This window comes from Pseudoliparis swirei, chromosome 15 (assembly GCF_029220125.1).
Source record: "Pseudoliparis swirei isolate HS2019 ecotype Mariana Trench chromosome 15, NWPU_hadal_v1, whole genome shotgun sequence".
NCBI classification, from domain to species: Eukaryota; Metazoa; Chordata; class Actinopteri; order Perciformes; family Liparidae; genus Pseudoliparis; species Pseudoliparis swirei.
In genome coordinates, this window is record NC_079402.1 from 6,093,082 (window position 1) to 6,114,240 (window position 21,159).

At 45.6% G+C, this 21,159-nt stretch overlaps 2 protein-coding genes across 5 annotated transcripts; both read right to left on the reverse strand.

The window, feature by feature from the left end:
* Window positions 1-4,401: 4,401 nt before the first annotated feature.
* pigo (phosphatidylinositol glycan anchor biosynthesis, class O) lies at window positions 4,402-14,852 on the reverse strand. Of its 4 annotated transcripts, XM_056432851.1 has the most exons (12): window positions 14,690-14,814; window positions 14,491-14,616; window positions 13,892-14,370; window positions 13,046-13,189; window positions 12,820-12,943; window positions 12,451-12,610; window positions 11,462-11,644; window positions 9,764-11,348; window positions 9,481-9,684; window positions 7,672-7,856; window positions 7,518-7,588; window positions 4,402-6,453 (listed from the first exon to the last, which is right to left on the reverse strand). In XM_056432851.1, exons 3-12 carry the CDS (start codon window positions 14,367-14,369, stop codon window positions 6,324-6,326), a joined length of 3,264 nt encoding a protein of 1,087 aa, XP_056288826.1. In that variant the 5' UTR covers window position 14,370; window positions 14,491-14,616; window positions 14,690-14,814; the 3' UTR covers window positions 4,402-6,323. The 4 variants fall into 4 exon arrangements, with proteins under 4 accessions (XP_056288826.1, XP_056288829.1, XP_056288827.1 ...); XM_056432854.1 differs by lacking the exons at window positions 14,491-14,616; window positions 14,690-14,814 and adding an exon at window positions 14,830-14,852; XM_056432852.1 differs by lacking the exon at window positions 14,491-14,616.
* A 1,515-nt stretch (window positions 14,853-16,367) lies between these two features.
* On the reverse strand, window positions 16,368-20,395 carry LOC130205455 (stomatin-like protein 2, mitochondrial). Its single transcript, XM_056432855.1, has 10 exons — window positions 20,260-20,395; window positions 19,471-19,623; window positions 19,246-19,345; window positions 19,092-19,150; window positions 18,904-19,005; window positions 18,664-18,798; window positions 17,656-17,800; window positions 17,490-17,569; window positions 17,272-17,400; window positions 16,368-17,149 (listed from the first exon to the last, which is right to left on the reverse strand). The coding sequence occupies exons 1-10, from the start codon at window positions 20,302-20,304 to the stop codon at window positions 17,051-17,053; spliced, it is 1,047 nt and encodes a 348-aa protein (XP_056288830.1). The 5' UTR covers window positions 20,305-20,395; the 3' UTR covers window positions 16,368-17,050.
* Between the last annotated feature and the right edge of the window lie 764 nt (window positions 20,396-21,159).

A 21,159-nucleotide genomic window follows, 5' to 3' on the forward strand; every position in this document is an offset into this window, starting at 1 on the left:
ATTATAATTATTTATTTTTTCGCTGCCATCTGCGTTTGCCGTCCTTAACGTGAAATTCCCACTGCATCAGCATCCCATTGGCTTACCATCAGAACCCCGTAGTCCAAACATGTGGAGCACTAGGCGTCTTGCTCTCCCATTACAGTGTTAACCTAAGCTATATGTCTTTGGGAGAAAGCCGAGAACCCGGAGAAAACTCACACTGCCACGGGGAGAATGTGCCAACTCCACACGGAAGTCACCGGGAACCCAAAGTAGGCTTTTATAATGGGTCCCTCCGGAAAACCTAAGCTGTGAGCCCCTCTTGCTGTGAGGTGACAGTGCTGGCCGCTTACAGTATTTACTGACTTTAAAAAACACTGACATATTTTGTGTTGTGTCCGTTTGGGTTGGTACAGAAACAATATTTCCCCCAATGACGCAACATGAAATACAGCAAATTGGTGCGGAACACCATGAAATGGTCTTCATCAAAATATAAAAATGTGACGACAGCTGCTGTAAACATCATTTTAAGATTATAGCCGTGGAAATATGTGTAGCCTACACGATCAATATAAATATATATATATATATATATATATATATATATATATATATATATATATTATAAGATGAGTAATATCAAGGTGAAAGATCACAAAGGTACCGAGCCGTACGAGGAGCGGCAGACCTTTTGATCGCACATTTCGAAAAATTAACCCGTTACAATCCTGTTGACTGGAACATGTGGAACTATTGAAAATGGCATCCTTAACTAACATTTTAACTCACACATTCTTCCTTTATTTTTGTCCTTGCTATTCACAGACTTATTTTTATTGTAATGTAGTTTCTTAAATGTCTGACCCAGAGCCATCCAGGGAAGGGGAGGTTTCTTTTTGGACTTCTTTTGGGGCTTTTCTTGTGCTAGTTGTTCCCAGAATCTGGGGCTTCAGGACTTAACAGTTTTGCTGTCCCGTTGCATATATTTTATTATGAAGGCTGAAACCCTATGATATATCCTTTAGGATTTCCCGGAACTGCCATTTAGAAATTTTTACTTTGGGGGGGAGCATTCAAGCAACAAATTGTCTCCCTGCTTGGATACACACACACGTCATTTATAAAATGAATCTCTCGCCCTGGCCTTCAGCACATGCTGTGTTATTTCGTGTAATTCTTGTAGTTCTGGTGGGGACATGGGGACTCGTGTTTTTTTACGGAAAATACATTTTGACAGTTTGAGGACAAACACGCGGTTATTGGGGAAGTTTAGAATTAGATTTAAAATGAAGGTTGTGGTTCAGCAAATCCTTTACCGTGAGGGTTCTCACTAGTACAGAGGTACAAGGTGTGTGTGTGTGTGTGTGTGTGTGTGTGTGTGTGTGTGTGTGTGTGTGTGTGGAGGGGGGAATATTATCAGAAAAAAGTATCTCCAAAAGGCCACTGGTTCATTTTAGGATGCTATAATTTAGTGTAAGTCAAAGTTCAGTGGAGGGCTTAGGCCTGAAATAAAGAAGGGAAAGTTTAAAGCCGCGTTCACACCAAAAGTGTTGCGAATATTCGCAATGCTTTACTCGCAATGCTTTACTCTCGTGAGTTTACGCACTTGACCTTTTGTGGCTTTTCACTTCACTCCCGCGAGGGGCGGGGCTTGTCTCCGTGGCTTTCCCCCGTGGAAGCAGTTATATTTTTCACCATCCACCACGGGGGAAATAACCACTAGTTATGCTTTATACTTGTTGTGATAATCCCACAAACGTTGGAACATCTAACGCCCTTGGGTTTGGGTTCATAACATCACCCGTAGGTTCAGTCACTTCCACCGACTACGTCTGAATGACTTCCGCTTCCAGCGCTACGACGTGAGTAGCAGCAGCCAGTTAGATTTATTCACGGCGGAGCGTCTCAACGCTGATTGGCTTTCGCAACTCGCAATTTGCGTCAAACGCAACCACTCGCGTCTGTACGTTGACTTTGCTTATGGGATCTACTCACGCAAACAATTCGTAACACTTTTGGTGTGAACCCACCTTAAGAGTAAGAATGGTGGAGGTGTCAAGCATCACAAGGTATGATTGCAAATAAATACTTTATAGAGATCAAATCCAATTAAAGTGCATGGAATTCAATTCAACAAACACCGCTGTGAACCAACAGCTTATCTGGTAAAGGTAGAAATACACATTATTTGTCTTCTTACCGGGAGCTCCAGCTAGAAACACAATTTTCCGGTTTTGCTCTTTCATTAAAAAGAGACAGACAACTCCGAGTAAAATGTCTCTTCGAGGTTTTTTTTCTTTTTATCGGAGCAGAGTGCATTTTTATTCAGGCAGGCAGAATACAAAATGATGTTGAAAAGACCCCTGAGAAGCTGAAATAGCTACAGACTGCAGACTTAATCATGTGCTTCTGAAGACCAATCTTCACCGCACGACTTTTGATTTCATACCGTGTCTTTTGTGTTTTTAGGCTCTGGTTTTCTGTATATACACATATTTTACTTTACATTCTTTTTTTTACTGAATCTGCAGATCTGTACTGAACACAGGGTTTGCTGTAAAAGCAACAAGAACCTGAGACACAAAGCCCCCCTCCCGTGATCAGTATCGTTAAATGCTACTTAGGTGATGTAGCTGGATCGTGGTCCATACTACTACAAACTATTTATACAGCCTGTTATACTCATTATATGTGTTTATGTAACTCTAATTGCTGTCATAATCATTGAATGTGTTGTCACTCTGTAATGTTTCCTTCTGTACACATGACATCTATTGCTTCTGTCCATCCGGGGAGAGGGATGCTCCTCGGGGAGACGGTTTTTTCTATTTGTAGGGAGTTTTTCCTGATCCGATGTGAGGTCAAAGGTCAGGGATGTCATATGTGTACAGATTGTAAAACCCTCTGAGGCAAATTTGTAATTTGTGACAATGGGCTATACAAAATAAACTGAATTGATTACCTGGAAATGTTTGTATTTTGACATTATTGAATTGCATTTTTCATCCATCCATCGTGTTAAAATAGGTCGAACCTTTAAGTCGCCATCCATATTGCTTTCAGAGACACATCATGTTATTATATAGCATTTCTTCTCTTTCAATTAATTAATTAATTTATTTTTTACATTATCCCAAAGATTTTCATGAATTACATGTGGCCTGTATTTTCAGCAACGGCAAATCAATGTATTTACATTCAGCAATAACCTCTCTCAGTGGTGCTCGCTGGTAGAGGGGTCCGCCATTCCCGCCACCCGGGGGTACAAATATCCTTCACAAATGGCTTCTTAATGCACTCTGAGACTAATTTGTAATTTGTGAAAATGGGCTATACAAATAAACTGAATTGAATTGAATTGAAATAAATAGCGTCTGCAAAACCCTCGGCCACCCAAAGAAAACACCATCAAAACGAGTTGAGACAAAGTCCTAACAGCAGAATGTTGGGTTTCATTGCTCGTAAAAAAGGTAAGAGAAAGACGTGTTATTTAATTAAAACTCCGTCTTTTTGATTTTCAATGTTACCATTAAATATTGTTTAACATGTTTTTTATTTATTTTTATTTTTACACTTGTGTGCCGACACAAGCTGGATGAAATTTAAAAAAATGTCATGTTGCATGTACACAACTTCCTTTCTGTAACAACTCACTTTTGAAACACCAAGTTTCTGGACTCAAAGTGTGCCTCTTTACAGGTCCTGTATCAGTTAAGTGGCGTGACGGCACATCCTTTCACTTCAGATTAGCCCCACAAAGCGCTGGTGGATATCATCAAAACAGTTTTATGTTTGTCTGCACCCCCCCCTCCCGATGGAAAGATGAAGCCATTCTCACCGAACTCAAAAGTGCAAAACATCAGAGGGCAGCCGGAGGACGTCTTTCCTTCTTTTTCCATCCCCATAACACAAAATTGGTCTTTTAATAGCCGATAAAAGCAGAAATGCCCGGGTTGTTGTCCAAAGGCCGCGTTCATCTGATAACGATGGAGCAATTAGACGAGCGCCGATGCTTCCAATGAAAGCTGCTCCGCGGTCATAGTGGTGCTGCACGTATCACAGAAGAGATCCAAAGCTTCAAAACAATAACCCCATGTCTTTTGTCTGTGTGTGTATGTGTGTGTCTGGGTCATTAGAGCAGTTTTGGGTCCACTCTTCGTACTTATCCATTCTGTCGTTGGGTTCTGAGCTTCGTCAGATTGTCATCGCCATGTCTACGTGGCACGTGATTGGCTGATTGGCCTGTCGCACTGTTTCCCCGATATGACGACACACAAAAAACACACAATGCGATGGCATTTCTTTGGATTCTGAATTATTGCAGAAAATCAACTCTGTGGCAAACACAAGTTCATGACACTTACACAATTTGTTCAGAGATGATCCCTGTTCTGGTTTTTGAAGTACAAATCCAACGTTAGCAAACACCTTTATTTAATACATGAAAGTTCAAGAGGGGCATCTACTGATGTATGACAAAACTATAAATATCTGAAGCTTACATTGAGGATCGAACACCAAAACTATTAACTTCTATTTGAGGTAAACCTAAAGTGCAAAAATGCTGACTCATTTCTTAGTTTTAGGACTCACTCCTGCAGCTCTCTATACGGTATAAAGACACTGAATATTGACTCAGGAAACATTTATTGACTCATGACTCACCACCATGTTCCATGTTGTTTGGACTTGAAAAGCTACACTATTATATCACCTGACCTTTGACCACTCGTAGAAGTGAGCGGTTTGACGACTTCACGACTTATGGGAAGCGGGAATGTGGAAGAGCCCCGGTGAATAATGAATAAAGCTCCGTGACTGATGGGCAGTAAAAACTCCTGGCAGCAGCCGTCTCCTCCATCAAGACCCCGGATCGATAAAAGCGAAACATTAAATACCACTTCTGAGCAGCGTATGAATAGTCTGTGCTGCAAACCATCCATAAAAGTTGAAACGGGAAACGCACCAGAAATCGCAAAAAGGGCAAATCTGAAGATTGATCTAAAAATCATAGCGAGGCCAAGACGTCACATGTAAAAAAAGTTGTATTACATTAAAAAAAATTTACAGAATGAAAAAAAAAAAAAAAAACCCTAATTCATCAAATAGTGATATATTAAACATTTTAGAACAGGAAAAAATAAAAAGTGCCCCATCATCACGCAACCTCGCCGAAGCGTCGCTCCGAAGCCCGGACGACCAGCGGTGCATATTGCTTTGCAGCCGATTCAACATCCAGCGTTAGCCAATGAGCTCGAGCTGCACGGCAGTAACAGATCTCACTTTAGACTCGGACCTCCTGCAAGAAATATAAAATCAACTGTCGGCAAGTGCTGGATTTAATGTAATGACATCATACAGAAGGTGGAGAGGGGAGGGGGGGGTGAATGCACCTATTCCAGAGAAAAGATGTACGACGCCTCGTTAAGACAAAAGTTAAATTTGAGGGGTTTTTCTCCCCCAAGTGCATCAGTAGTTATTAAATAATCTGAATTGTAAATTTAAAATCAGAACAGATCAAGAATTCTGGAGAGGAAAAAACAAAAGGTTCACGTTAATACTATGTGAATTGGCAGTAACCAGATCTGCTGGTTATTTCAACAAATCCTGAAAATACAAAACGTTCCTCCAGCACTTGGGATGGATTCCACCAAATGGCTCAGATCTGCTTGCAAATTTATCACGAAGCAGCTCCAGACATCGGGTGGCAAATTGGCTTTGGTTGTTAAAACTAAATTGGTCATTTATTTCCCTTTATTACATTTCTTTTTTCTCTCTTAATAATATTCAACTTGTAACAGACCAATTTGTTATGCAACCGCTGTCGCTGCTGTATGTATCGAGTGTAAACGGCTTTCCGCATGCATTTAGTAGAGCCCTATTTTTTTGGGGCTGCTGCAATGTGACACGCTTGCAAGCCGTCCGTCCTCGGAAGGTTCCGTCCACGCTCTAAGTTACGAGGACCGGAGTTCAGGAGAGAAACATTCAGAAACTGCCGTTCCTTCTCGGACCGCGTGTGTAGGCCTTCAACCTCACGAGCTGGGGCGGGGCGAGGCGGGTCTACAAGCTTGTCGTCTTCCATCGGTCAGTCCATCGTTTGATCTTCCTCGAGTCTCTCTGGCTGAAGGCGAGGCGGTCGGTAATGCTCGACGCAGCCCTCGAAAAAAAGGGAGCGACGCGGGTTCCTTGCGCTAGACACGGATGGCAATGTTTTGTTGTGAAGGATCCATGTTAAAAAAGAAAAGAAAAACCGTACAGTGACACCGCCATGTCCGTTTCCTCTGTGACACAGTGACCTCTGGTGGGCTTCCGTGGTAAAGCAGCAGCAGCAGCCGCTGCTACCTGGATGCATCGGGGATGAGTCTCTTAAACCAGCGGCCCACGGCCACGTCCACTCGCAGCACTAATGTGACCCCGATCAGCAGAGACGCGCTGCTCACCAGGAACCCCGAGGCCTCGAACATTAACCTAGAAGGAGGGAAAAAGAAAGAAAAGACGGCTTTGTGACTGCCTAATTTCAATTCAAAGTCCAACTGTGCCCATCTTTTTCTTAATGTTCTGTTCATCAAGAGATGATATCACCGACCAACGGGACTAACACCGGCTGAGCATTACGCCGCCATAACAGTATGACATGTCAAAAAGTTGTAACTCCAAAACTCTATTTTTCAGGTTTTATATACTAACAGCGTATTCAAAAATGCTTAAGACCGCTGTATTTGTTTGTTTTGCTTATTTCTCAAGGTTTCGGTAATAACATAAGTTAACTAGAACGGGCACTCGGTAGAGGGCATACCTTCGCCGCAGCCACTTTTTTGGTACCTTTTCATGACCTTGACCTTTGACCCGATCAATCCCAAAATCTAATCAAACGGTCCCCGGATAATAACCAATCATCCCACCAAATTTCATGCGATTCGGTTTAATATTTTTTTGAGTTATGCGAATAACACGCATACAAATAAATAAATAACTACACAGCGATCAAAACATAACCTTCCGCATTCTCGAATGCAAAGGTAATAAAAAGCCAAGAATTCCGCTTTTTAAATTTTTTAAATCTGTTAAACAGATGTAAATGTGTATCTTACAGTCTAGGGCAGGGGGCAAGTGACTTTTTTTTTTGCTCCGTCCCGATGCGCGCAGGCACGCCGGCATCGGAGCTCTGCGGCGCGCGAGACGGCGAGCCGAGGAGTGTTAACGCGACACGTAGAGACAGAAATGACATGCTGCTGTGGAGATACGATCAATAACAGACGGCTGTTTAGTTTAATAAAAGGACAAAGACGTCTTTAAGAAAAGGGACCTTAAATTACTTCTGCTGTAATTTGGCGCTATATAGAAAGTTACAGGGGGGCGGGCGGAGATTTCAGGGGGGCGGGTCAATGTCATGCGATCTACCAATACTACGCCGCGATCGACGTATTGAGCGCCCCTGGTCTAGGGTAAGTAGGCCCTCCCTGCGTCAGCGGGAGTCCAGACCCTGCTGTAATTGAGCGGGCGTGAGCCGCAGCGTCTGCTCGGGCACTTACTTGGGCGCGAAGACCTTCCACACCATGAGGTGCCTCCTGAGGATGGCGGCGGCACAGACTGACGCAAAGACCTGAGGAAAAGAGGAAGAGAGTTGGCCCGCGCAGCGTGAACAACAACAGAAGCCGCAGCATGGATCGGGGCCGACGCACGTACCTGTGCTCCGAGAATGAAGAGGTAGCGCGTCGACAGCTGCAGGAGGGCCGAGCTGAAGTGCCGGGGGTTCTCCCGCAGCCTCATCTCCATCACGGCGTCCTCCCCATCCTCCCCGCCGGCTCTTCCGGCCCGGCCCCCGCGCACCTCACACACCAGGGGCCAGAAGAGCAGCAGCGGGCAAGCCACTGTGGACAAGGAGACACATACAGGGGGGGGGGGGTCAGAGGTCAGAGTTCCATCCCCTGCACCGAGTCGACCGGCGTCGTAAAGCAGCAACGTCATTGGATTTGATATCTTTTTTTAAAAATTCTAATTTGCACTATGTTTTATATTTATTTATTTAGTATTGCATGCGTTCTATAGTAACAATTAATTTAAAAAAAAAATCACTTACAACTAACATTTTTTATTTTTGTCATTATTTTGTTGTTGTTGGTATAGAAAATATGCATTAGCCTTGCTTTTTAATCATGTAGTCCGATTAATAATTGGTTTTAGCTTTTGTCCCAGCTCAATCATATTTCTTATGCAGATGCAACAGCAGATTTATTTTGTAAATCCTCGTCTTAATGTGGTCAGGCGGGCCACAGGCAGCCTGCAATTAAGGACCCAGGCAAACGGGGGTCGGGGGGGTGGGAAGCTCAGCTGGACCTTTTTCTTCCCGGGTAGTCAAACACCTGAGAGCAGCTGAGGCCTTGTTGGGGGACTCTTCTGGTGAGCTCCCTTTTCTTTTTGTGCATGTTCGAAAAGCACGAGTTTAGAAATACGATATCATCCTGTAAGTTCATTGTATTAAATCATAAATGTGTGTTTAGCAGTCTTCGTGTTCGGTGAGGGACGTTCACGCGGAGGAACTGCTTAAGACTCCAACAAGCTCACTTGCCTGTCTTCCAACTGGGGGAGGAGTCTGTGTTCCACCAATAGAGAGGTAGATCTACTCTCCCGATGCATGTTTTTCGTACATGTATCTTTTCTATATTAATGAGTTTCTTTTGTTTTTAAACGGTCCTTGAAGGAGCAACCACTGTTTTCCCCAGGCTTATTATATTTTAGTATCATTTTTAAGTCAATTGCATGGGCTCTTTTCGGCTTTTATTTAAGCCTGTGCGGTTTTGTGCTGGGCTGAAGTGATAAACACAGTGATTAGAGTCATATATTTTACATGGGCATTTTATTATTGTGCCACTTATTGTGTGTTTGCCGTGAACGGTTTGTGTGATTATTTTACTGTTTTTTATTTAACTTTACACCGATATCCATGAAAGTGCAGTTTAGACCCACTCCATGATTTACTTTGTAGTTTGTGCACTTTTATGTATGAACCTATAAATTCTATCATCAATAAAACCTGTATTTTTGGTACGGGATTCTCTGGCTCCAGTTTACTCTGGTTGTTATGCGGGGCATTACATTGGGTCACATTGAACTCACTTAACCCTTGTGTTGCCTTCGGGTCAATTTGACCCGATTCAATGTTTCACCCTCCTGTCGCCTTCGGGTCAATATGACCCGATTCAATGTTTAACCCTCCTGTTACCTTTATATTTACTAACATATTTTACCCTTGAGGTCAATATGACCCCAGCTATTAAAATCTCCAGAAAATTATTTGAATTAATATTGTTTTCCAAGTTTAAGTGTGAGGTACTTTATGTTTGTTTGTTGACTCCCGAAAGAACACCGACATTAAACATTGAATCGGGTCAAATTGACCCGAAGGCGACAGGAGGGTTAAATATTGAATCGGGTCAAAATGACCCGAAGGCAACACAAGGGTTAAAAAAAAAAATTACAAAAAAAAAAATCTACCTGAGAACAAGATGTGCGAGGCAAAAGTGTTGAGGGCGACGAGGCAGGCGGGCAGCACGGTGCCCGTGTGTCCGTCGGGGAATCCCACGAAGGCGGCGCCCCACTGGATGGAGGGAAAGGTGGGGAGGTGACCCGTGGCGTGGAAGAACTGCGTGGCGGCCAGTGACCACAGCACCACTGTCGTCCAGGGCACGTTGAAGCCACCTGAGGGGGACCGACGCAAAATCAGATCACGGCGACGACAAACAACAGCACAGAAAGAAAGAGATGAGGAGAACCTCACCGGCGCACGCCGCGCGCGGGCCGCTGAGGGTGGTGGAGGAGGCGTGAATGTGCAGCAGGGCGCCCATCTCCAGCAGCAGCAGGAGGAAAGACAGCGCCATGCCCTCCGGGTGCAGCAGCAGCAGGCCGACGCCCAGCAGCCCGCAGAACAGCAGCAGCGGGGCGGTGTAGACCGTGCCCAGCCCGTAGGCCTCCACGGCGGGCCGGCCGGCCTCCTCGGCGCCTCGGCTCAGCTCCCCGTCGTCCAGGGAGCGCCGCATGCGCTGGTAGATCTGCGGGATGAGGTGGTGCAGCTCGGCCTCGGGGCTGATGCCCGTGCTGGCTCGGTAGCACGGCGGCGCCGGCGGGCCGCGGGTCGACGCCGCCGCCCTGGTCTTGGTGAACACGGTGAGCGGGTCGAGCCAGATCAGGCACGACCCCAGCGCCACGAGGCAGAAGGCGGCCCGGGGGAGGACCAGCTGGGCCAGGACGATCAGCTGGGCCAGGTTCCTGAAGCTGTCCTCGGGAGTGGCGCCGACGGCCCAGGAGAGCGCCAGGCACACGGACAGCAGCGGGAGGACCTGGCGGGCCGCGAACACCGTGCCGCTGGCGGCGTTGAGGTTGCCGTAGTGGCGGAGGAAGCGGCGCAGCAGATACGTCCACAGGGCCAGGGCGCAGACGGAGAGCACGTAGTGGAGGTTCTTCAACCGGCTGTCCTGCAACCGGGAGAGGGGAGAGAGGAACGGGGACGGCTGGCAGGCGCCCTGCTCCTCCCGACAGGCGTGGAAGGAGAGCGAGAGGTAGAGGACGCCGACGAGGAGCCCCAAGCAGGCGACGAGGGTGACGCCTTCTTTCCGCACCGTCGACGGCGCCAGCGCCGGGGGGGGCAGGATCCCCGCGGCCTTCAGGGGGTCGTGGCTGGGGGGCAGCAGCAGGCCGTCCCAGTTGAGCCGGATGGGAATGGAGAGCGCCAGGGAGAACAGCAGGAAGGTCACGGCGCGCCCCTCTGCGACCACGTAGCTGTCGGAGAGCAGCGAGGCGCAGCGGAGGAGCGGCACCAGGAGGTGGGGGGCGAGGAGGCGCCGCAGGGTCGGCCGGCCGGCGCCGACCGACCAGCTCTTTTCCGCGCCGGCCGTTCCGCATCGGCGAGCTCGCCAGAGGAAGAGGAGCTCCGAGCTGAAGGCGGCGGCGGCCAGACACCACGCCGCCTCCACGCGGCCCCGCCAGCTCAACTGGGCGGCGGCGGCGCACACCGCCGCCGCCAGCGCCGCGGCAACGGGGCCCCTCAGTCCGGGGCCGTCCTCCCTGAGCAGCGCGTGGGACAGCTCGGACAGGACGAGACACGCCAGGCAGGCGAGCGCCAGGATGACGAGGCCCGCGGCCATCTTGAGCGGGTTGAACCGAGCCCAGGTGGCTCGGCAGGTGTCCCTGACGGAGGTGAGGTAGGCCTGCAGCGAGGCGGCCAGCTGCGGGGAGGGGGGCCGGCCCTGTCGGACCGTGGCGAGGTACTCGGAGGAGAGGCGGGAGAACTCGGCCTTCAGCTGAGAGACGCTCTCGGGGGGGATGTCTTTGGCCATGCTGGAGTACGTCTCCAGGAAACGGTTGACCTTCAGAAACAGGACAGTCACAAAAAGGTGAAATTAAACACACACACACACACACACACACATTGACATTTTCGTCCCTTGTCTGAGACAATTCTTTAGAAAGAGCAGACTACCTGTTTGGCATTGATCCACAGCGCCTCCAGCTGGCTGAGACCTCCAACTGCACCTTCTGTCTGCCCGTGGGGAGCGAACACCGGCAGGAGCACCTGCCCCACACTGCTGTACGGGATGGGAACCCCCAGCAGCAGAGCCAGGGTGGGCACCAGGTCCGTCTGGGGCACGACGTCTGGCTCGTTCTATAAAACGTGAGGTAAATAAGAAAGATGACGACTCCTATTATCTATGATTTTTTTTTATTTTTTTATTTGCCAGGTTAGTCAGAAAATTCAAATGTAGCAGCTGTGAGGTGGTTCATATCCACTATCGAATGGCATTTACTACCGGTTTACAAATGATTTAAATGAAAAGTTGAATTCATAAAATAAACCCTGACCTGGTCTGGTAGGACGAGCAGCTGACAGTGGCTAATTAATGTGAGCAAACTTTGAAAAGAGGTCCGTCTCACTGAAGCTATGTGATGTGTTCACTGACTTCATGATTTCTTTCTGCTCAACTCGGAAATGAAGATGATTCGATATTCCCTTCTCTTGCAATTAAGTTACCACTTGTGGCCACACGGGGGTGCAGTTTCACTCAAGTTACTCAGCATTGGCAAAGTTTTAGTTGTGATTGTGACCCAGCTGTAGTTAAGAGGTTGATGAATGAATATAAGATAATAAAAAATTAGAGAAAAACTGTTGCCAGACGCCACTTTGTGAAACTGCCCGGCAGATCGTGAAAAAAACAAAACTATTGTGGACAAAGTGGTTTGACGTTTAATATTTGTATAAAATGTGTCCTTGTTAAAACAGATCTCTCTACATTCATCTTTATCCCTTTTGTCTTCTCCAATAAACGTGTTCTCAAAATGCACTAAAATCTTTCCTTTAAACTCATCAGTTGTTGGCCTGGAACTCATCTTACGGAGTTCTCGACTACTCAATAAAAATGACCACATCAACCACCTCACGTTAAGAATCAACCGTTCCCCTCTCCCACCAACCTGGGACGGCGGCGTGGAGAACAGGGGGGAGGGACTGTAGAGGAAGATGGCCGCGTCCGTCTCCTTTTGACTCTCTCCGCCGTGATCCCCGGTGTCCGTCATCCCGTGGTCACCCATCACCACCAGCAGGGTGTCGTTCTGCAGCCGGTCGATCACAGACCTGGGAGGGGAGATGCACGCATGGGTGGTCAGAGAACAACTCCGGGGGCTCCTGCAATAAAAAAAACCCACGATGCCTCGGGCGTGGAAACCAATCAACTGCAGCCATTGTTAGTTTTACTCCTTGATGAGCAACTATCTGTCTCAGCGTGTTGCAAAGCGACATCGCGTGTCTGTGACGGGACGACGGATGTGGAAACAAAGCCTGACCTGATGACCCCGTCCATCTGGGTGAGCTTGTCGGCCATGGCCGGGTGGTCGGGACCGAACCTGTGACCGCAGTGGTCTACTCCGAGGAAATGGGCAACCAGGATGTCCCAATCGTCCCCCACCACTGTCAGAACAAACAAAAAACAAAAGGCACGGGGCAGACGGAGAGACGTGAGCACAAGCACAGCACAAGGACAGCACAGGAGTTTGAGGCGTGGACACGTACTGGTGGTGTAGAGGTGCTGGAGGATGCCGTTGTCGACCGTGTGCAGGTCCTTGACGTTGAAGGAGGGGAAGGGCAGAGAGCGGTGGAACTTCTTTGGGAAAAGGTTCTCCCAGGTATCGTCGCCCATGAACACCACGCGTTTGCCTGTGTAGACACACACACACACACACACACATTTCAAACAGAATAAATCCTGAAACGCTCCGACACCCTTTAAATAGATGTTGCGGTATAATTAAGTATGATACGAGCAGAACAAATAATTTTGTCTGTGTGTTTAAAAATGTCTAATTAATACAAACTATCACATAAAGAAGAAAACCAGCAGCTTTACCACCAGAATTATACAATTCAAAGCCGAAACTATAAAGAGACGCAAGCTCTGCAATATAAACATTTTTTTTAACTCAGTTAAAAAGACAATACCGAATAAATAAAAAGTGTATTGTTCATGTGCCTTGATTTTTTGCATTGCTTTGTTTTATGTGTACATTTTAATCCGTTTGTTGTAAGGCACTTTGATCTGGTCGGCCTGTATAAAAAGGTGGTGTGTATATTAAATGTAATTGAAATATTACATTCATTACATTTAGCTGTTGCTTCTATCCAAAGCGACTTATACGTGTATTAAAGTTACATTCATACAATATAGAACAGCTACAGGGAGAAATTCAGGGTTGAGTGTCTTGCTCAAGGACACATCGACTAGAGCGGGGATTGAACCGCCAACCCCCTGATTAAATAAGATATACAACACACATACAATTCCTCATATTTTAAATCCATCTAAAATCCAGAACAGACTTTACAGTATTTTTTTAAACTTTCAGGGTGTGCACTACTCACCCACTTGCCCGAACTGGTGGATGAGGTTGTCCTCCAGGATGGCACTGGACGCGAAGTTATTGCCCACGTCCACAAAGGTGGGCAGAGAGCCGGTGGTGAAGCCCTTGATCCTCTGCATGGTGGTCGTGGGCGGGTCCGCGCGGAACGGGTACAAGCGGCTGTGTGCGGGCCTGGACGCGACGGTCTCCTCCAGCACCGGCAGCTTGTTCTCGTAAGGTCGCGGCGCGGCGTTGTCCGGGTCGAACCAGGCGAAGTCGATCTTGAGGGCGTCGATGATGAGGAGGACGGCGCGGCGGAAGCGCGGCCGCACGCGGCAGAAGTCGGCCGACTCCTCTCCGGGCTGCAGCACGTCCCCGCAGGTGCTGGTCCTGTTCACCTCCAGCCTCACCAGCAGGAAGCCACCGACGAAAAGGTAGATGCCCACGGAGTACACCGCGCAGATCCAGAGGAGCAGCCACAGCACCGGGAGCCTCTTCATCCTGCAGAGGTCACAGAAGTACAGGTTAAAAGATTAAAAAAAATGTTTACAAAAAATACAAGCACACTTGTTTCACACGAGATAAGAACATAAAAATAAAAAAGTCAAATGAACTGTGCACCTGCTATACGAGAATCTCGCGCCAGTGGCGTGTAAAATTGACAAGCGACCTCACGTTCCTACTTTAGCCCGAAACACGCCAAGGCACGCGCTGTCGGGACGTGACAGGTGGAAATAACAAGATAACCTAAGGAGGAGGAGAAGGTGAATAAGTTGACGTTTGTTAGCCGCGGCTAGCTCCTCTCGCGCTCGTCACTGACCTTGTCGCAGGCGGGTTTTCTGTCCTACCAAAGGCGGAGGGAAGGGGGCGTTGTGTGTACAAATACGGGGGGAGGGGGCGGGGGAGGGGGAGGGCACAGGTATCTCAGGTGAACGGAGAACTGCGCGACACCTCCCTCACCTTCATGTGGACTCCGGTACAATGAGATTAGGTGGCTGGTGACAGATAGGAACCTCAGCGCGCATGCAACCCTGCGGAAATATGCGGCGGGCGGGTTTCGATGTAACACCAAATGGATTACTCTGTAAACTCGGGCTTTCAGACGCAACTTTGTTTGGGATAAAAAATTAAAAAACGATCTGGCTTTTCTCGGAAACTGGCCAACCAGATATCGTATATAAGATGTCTAAACAGAGGAGGACGTTTTGTGCTGCTCTCTAAACCGCCGTCCTTGATTCTCTTTTCATAATTCAATAATTGATTGACAAAAGTGTACTAATGATGGATGGATACATGTTTTGTTTATTCGTAAAACCTAAATAAGAAGCCCAAACTACACGCTTCCCACCGTCTGTGAGGAAAAGAGGGTTTAAGACCTCAGTGACAAGAAGGAGAAAACAAGCAAAGATATGTCACTGTCAAGGAATCAAAAACTCACTCAATATTCTGTGATTTGTAAACTTTTTTAATCCATAGTTGTCATAAACGTCATTTCCCACAGACAACTTTTACAAATAATTAATACATGATATATTTGATTAAAATACATTTTGTTTAATGGTAATATGCAAAAAATAACACTTTACTGCTTCTGTACGTTTTGGGATGCAAGACAAAAACAATAGAACTCCACTACCTTAGAGCTTAAAGAGTTTGAGCTTAAAGGGTCATTTCCATATTCTCCATTTATTCTCTATGTAATGCTCTACCACATGTAAGCTATTACGTACAAGACGTACATAAAATAAATTATTAAAATGCAAACACCATTCCAACTCTGGTATTTGTGTTCCCTCCCTCTACAGATTTAAGAGGCACTTTTAATAATATATTTATTAATACAGAACATACCACCCTTTTTTATTTTTCCATGGTAAATTAACACTGCTGAATTGAGTCCCTCTCAAATTTAAAGTTGTTTTCAGACAGAGTTGAGAAAGTCCAGCTATTTTCTGACAACTTATTCTACACTTAGTCCTCTGAAATAATTTAATATTTTCATGACACCCCGGGTCATAAACCTAAACCAAGCGCTCTTAACTTCACGAGCCAAGGAAAAAGACTAACTTTCTGTCTTTGCAGTCATGTAATTTAATAAATATATTTATATATATGACATAAGACATAAGAGACAAAAAGACCGTGTGTTCCTATTGCTGACTTTGTATACCCGCTAGTTATCTAGAATATAATTAGGTCATATTTAAGTAAATGCATGATCAGGGAGCTATTTAATCTAACATTGGCCAAATTGTGAATAAACTAAACTGTGGGACACCTTCCATTATGAAGAGGCATTCAGCCAGACGTTCCACGTAGCGACTGAAACTGGTTCCCACGACGCTAAAGATGGAAGAATTGCCACCGATGGCTGTAAACAAGCCGTTTATAAACATGTAATTACCCTGCTGTTACTACTATACCAACAGAACCTGAATGCTGGTAAACAAGTCGCAAGAGAAAAAAGAAAAAACAATAAACACAATCACACATTGCACTTAAAGCGACAGTGTAGGATTTATTGGGAGGAATTCAATATCATATTTACAACTACGTTTTTAATTGACGTATAAAGAACCTTTTCTTATTAATTATATCGACATATTGCGCTGGTCCTCTCAACGGAGTCCACCATCTGGTGCTGCTGTTCTACAGTAGTCCAGCTGCGTGCGGGGTTCTTTTTTTAATGTGACCCTGCAGGCCACCGTAGTTCTCCCAACAATGCTTGGGAAGGGGGGGAAGTGAGCGGAGGGGTTTTAAGTTGGATACAATCTACAACTCCACCGAGAAGCCACTAAATCCTACACACTGCTCCCTTAAAGTGTAACCCTTTACATCAAAGTCAACACTGTTTTCACCCAGTGGCCGAATCATCAAGCATTCAAATTCTCCATGTTGTCAGCCTGCCAGAGTCTGGTGCCAAGTCCCCAAATCTGACAATAACTGAGCATAAAGAATTGTCAGTGAAGATTAAAACTCCTCTTGTAAAAGATGTGACTCCAAAAAGGCAAAAAAAATATCCCAGAAGGTTATGAAGTTGTCAGCTTTCTCCCCTTCTGTCCTGTCGGGAGAAGGTACGAGAGACTTTACACACACACAGTGACGCCTTGGAGCTGAAGACGGCTTCTTCTTCTTCTTCTTCTTCTTCTTCTGCTGCTTTCCGTGTCATTCAAGTCCTCCACTACTGAGACGATTGGCTCCCAAAGTCGCCGCTCTTCTTCTCCTCCGCCACTGGCACCGCCGGGCTGGTCTTTGCCAACGCGCCGTAAATGGTCATAGCCTGAATACACACACACACACACACACAGAGAGAGTGAGGCCAACGTCTAGATTCAAAGACAATTTATGAGAAAAAAATGACCCAAACATTAAAAATAATTAAATGATGGAAGGTGTAAATACCTGTGTGACCATTCCGCTGATGTTCCCGGCGTCCGAGGGCAGCAGGATGGTGTTGGTCTTTTTGGCGAGGTTGGAGAAGGCAGCAACGTACTGCTCGGCCACGCTTAGCGAGGCGGCCGCGTCTCCATTCTGTAGGGGAATTTTTTTTATAAAAAGACGATTCGTCAAAATTCACTTTTAAGATGCAAGACTGTGATGTCATGAACATATTGCCTCACCTGCTCCGCCAGAGCGTCCGACAGCATACTGATAGCCTTAGCTTTCGCTTGTGCCTTGGCTATGATTGCTTGGGCCTCACCTGGAGGGAACAAAGTAATCGATCAGGGTTCTATAACTTATATAGAGACATAAAACAACCAAACCGGGTCTGTTGAGTAAACTCACCAGACGCCTTATTGATCTGCTCCGATTTTTGGCCCTCCGAGGCCAGAATCTGAGCTTGTTTGCGACCCTCGGCGACGTTAATGGCCGCCTCCCTCATCCCCTCAGAGTCGAGCACCGTTGCCCTCTTCCTCCGCTCGGCCTCCACCTGCACAGAGCAGAATGTTTTTTTAAATGTGTGTGAAAAAAACCGGGGGTTTTCTTTTAAAGCATGTCTTTAACCCTTGTGTTGCCTTCGGGTCAATTTGACCCGATTCAATGTTTCACCCTCCTGTCGCCTTCGGGTCAATATGACCCGATTCAATGTTTAACCCTCCTGTTACCTTTATATTTACTAACATATTTTACCCTTGAGGTCAATATGACCCCAGCTATTAAAATCTCCAGAAAATTATTAGAATTAATATTGTTTTCCAAGTTTAAGTGTGAGGTACTTTATGTTTGTTTGTTGACTCCCGAAAGAACACCGACATTAAACATTGAATCGGGTCAAATTGACCCGAAGGCGACAGGAGGGTTAAATATTTAATCGGGTCAAAATGACCCGAAGGCAACACAAGGGTTAAAGGATTTAGAAAGTTGCATTTGTTGCTTAAGGCAATAAATGGTCTGTATGAAAGCCTTCAAGTACGAGAAGAAGATTTAGCATCTCTAAAGATAGTGGGTTTATTGCAGTGTGCCAAAATAATAATGATAATAATACATTTCATTTAGAGGCGCCATTTAAGTCACCCAAGGTCACCTTACAATAAAATAATACAGAATAAAAGATAAAAGCATGAAAGACAGAAACAAGATTAAAACAGACCATCAACATAAAAACAAGTCCAACATTCACACAAGACAATCTTGATTCATCAATGCGAAACTTACAAAATAAAAAAATGATATGGTTACATTTCGCAGAGCGCTTCTTTTGGGGCCACTTCACAATTCTCTGCATGTGTCAAAGTTGAACAGTATGTCTGTCGGTGATGTCATTCACTTATTCATTCATTCTTTTCACCCCACCTGCATCTGCATGGAATCTTTGACACGAGGGGGAACATGGATGTCCTTGATTTCATAACGGAGGCAACGGATCCCCCACTCGTCTGACGCTTGGTTGATGGATTGGACGATGTTGAAATTGAGACACTCCCTTTCCTTAAAAAAAAGACGGAAAATGAATGAGTGAAAAGGTGAATATCTAAAGTGCTTGTAAGATCTTTCACTTTAAGCCTGCAGAGGTAGGCAGATGTTTGTCATTACCCGGAACACTTTGTCCAGCGTGAGTTTGCCCAGCTCTGACCGCATGGTGGTCTGTGCCAGCTGTGTGACGGCGTATTCTGGATCCTCGACGCCGTAGCTGGCCTGGGAGATGAACGAGAGTCTATTACTGGAGATCTGACTTTAAAAAATGACACGAGGGTGCAGACAATCATTGCGGCGCGGCGTACCTTAAACGGGTCGAGGACCCTTAAGTAAAGCACTCCGTCAATCTGCAGCGTCACGTTATCTGTAATAAACAAGATGTAAATCACTTGAAATAAACTGGACGTCTATTAACTTCTCTCGCGCTTGTAATTTCGATCGGATGTATTGATCCCTCACCTAGAGATACCGCCGACTGCTCCGGGACATTGATGACCATCTCTTTGAGACTCTGCACGTAGCGAATTCGGTCAAGTAGAGGTATGAGGAAGTTTAAACCCTAAAAGAGAACAAGAGAGAGAAAAATAAATAAAAAGGTTACCACGCTTTTTGGTCTTTATTCCCCGCGATAAATATTTGCCGTTATTTGAACAGGAATCGTCTCAGAAAACACGTGGTAGATACCGGCTCCAAGATGTGGTGGAAGCGACCCATCCTTTCCACCACCCAGGCTTCTTGCTGGGGCACGAACAGGACCACGGTGTTCATGGGAAGGCTGGACGCCCATCGCTGCTGGGCTGGTGTGACCCATAACTTCGGGGCAGCCCGCTGGGTTTGCTAAAAGAAAGAATAATAATAAAAACAGTCAAGAAAAAAAAGAAAGTAATCAGAATACCCTATTCAAACCAAAATGATTGCAACAATTCTGAATTTCTGATGTCACTTGTTTTAAAAAAAGCTAAATAAAAATAGGACCGCAAACAAGAGTTATTTTCACAATTCTGTTTCGATGATATGTGTTGTATCGTAAGCTTAATATTTATTTTAAACACACGCATACACACAAACTCGGGGAGGGGGCCGGTATACACTGAAATATAATACATAATAAAATAAATAATATTCTTCTTCTTAGCTGCTGAATATAATTATGTATTTTAAAATACAGCACGGAGTTAAGGGCGCACGTTATTATAAGAACGTTATTGATTATATAGGTCAACACTGTACAGGTGTATAACACATCATAATAGTACATGTCTTGTGCAGGGTGAATGGTGACGATAAGTCAGCGGTCCGCTTCTTATGCTGACCGAGTGGTGCTTCTACCGGGACGGAGTGCAACGTTTCGTGGATTATTAACACTCCGGCGCGCGCTGAATGACACCCACTGTACCGGCTGGACCAGAGCCGTCCTGCAGAAGGTCCGCGCGAGCTAACGAACCGGATATGAGGATAATACTTTCAGTTTACCTGCAGAAGGGCACCACCGGTCCGACAAAGCGCTCGTAACATCATTCAAAGTACTTTCAGTGGCCGCGTAGAAACTGAACTCCACGAAAACTCTGTATTCATATGTGTGACCCTCAACCAGCCAGGAAATGAACGTTACATCGGTGGTGCAACGAGGAAGAAGTCCGTCAGTGCGGGCTGCAAAAACGGACCCGCTAAGGTTCCGCTAGCAGGATATTGGTAAACGACTAATTATACTACTACTAATACTACTTAGAATAATAATAACAATAATGATAATAATAAATTAGCGGTAGGAACCATTAGGCTAAGTATCTGATTGGTTAAAAATAAACGACCAATTGTAGCTTACTACACTTTGAATTAAACAATGTATTTATTTATACATTCCACGCATGTTCTTCTTTCCTTCCAGAATTGTTGTAGTTAGTAAATAAATAAAAAATATTTTTTTACAGAGTAGTGAGTTGTTTTATTGGCGTTCTGTGGTGATAAGACTTTGTATATTCTGTGCTGAAGTGAAGTGAAGTCCTTATTCATAAGGCATTTCTGTCTGTCGCCTTACATCTTGTAGGCTGCACAGTATACTTGTTCATGTTTATCTGAATATAATAACAACACAAGTGGGGCACCTCACTACAAACCGGGAAGAAACAAAATCGATATAAAGCTTTTTCCCATAAACCTTTGCAGTAACATACTGTGGGTACTGTATACACGTTTTAAACAATACAATACAATACTGTTCATTTTACCCAAATATCATTAACAATTCTATCACATTTTCAAATAGCCCACGTTTGATGAAAAGGGGAAAGAGCAAAAGAGAGTGAGATACATCTTTAAATACTTCGTTACTCTTTCCATGAAACGATTCAATGAAGGCCTCAGGACCAACAT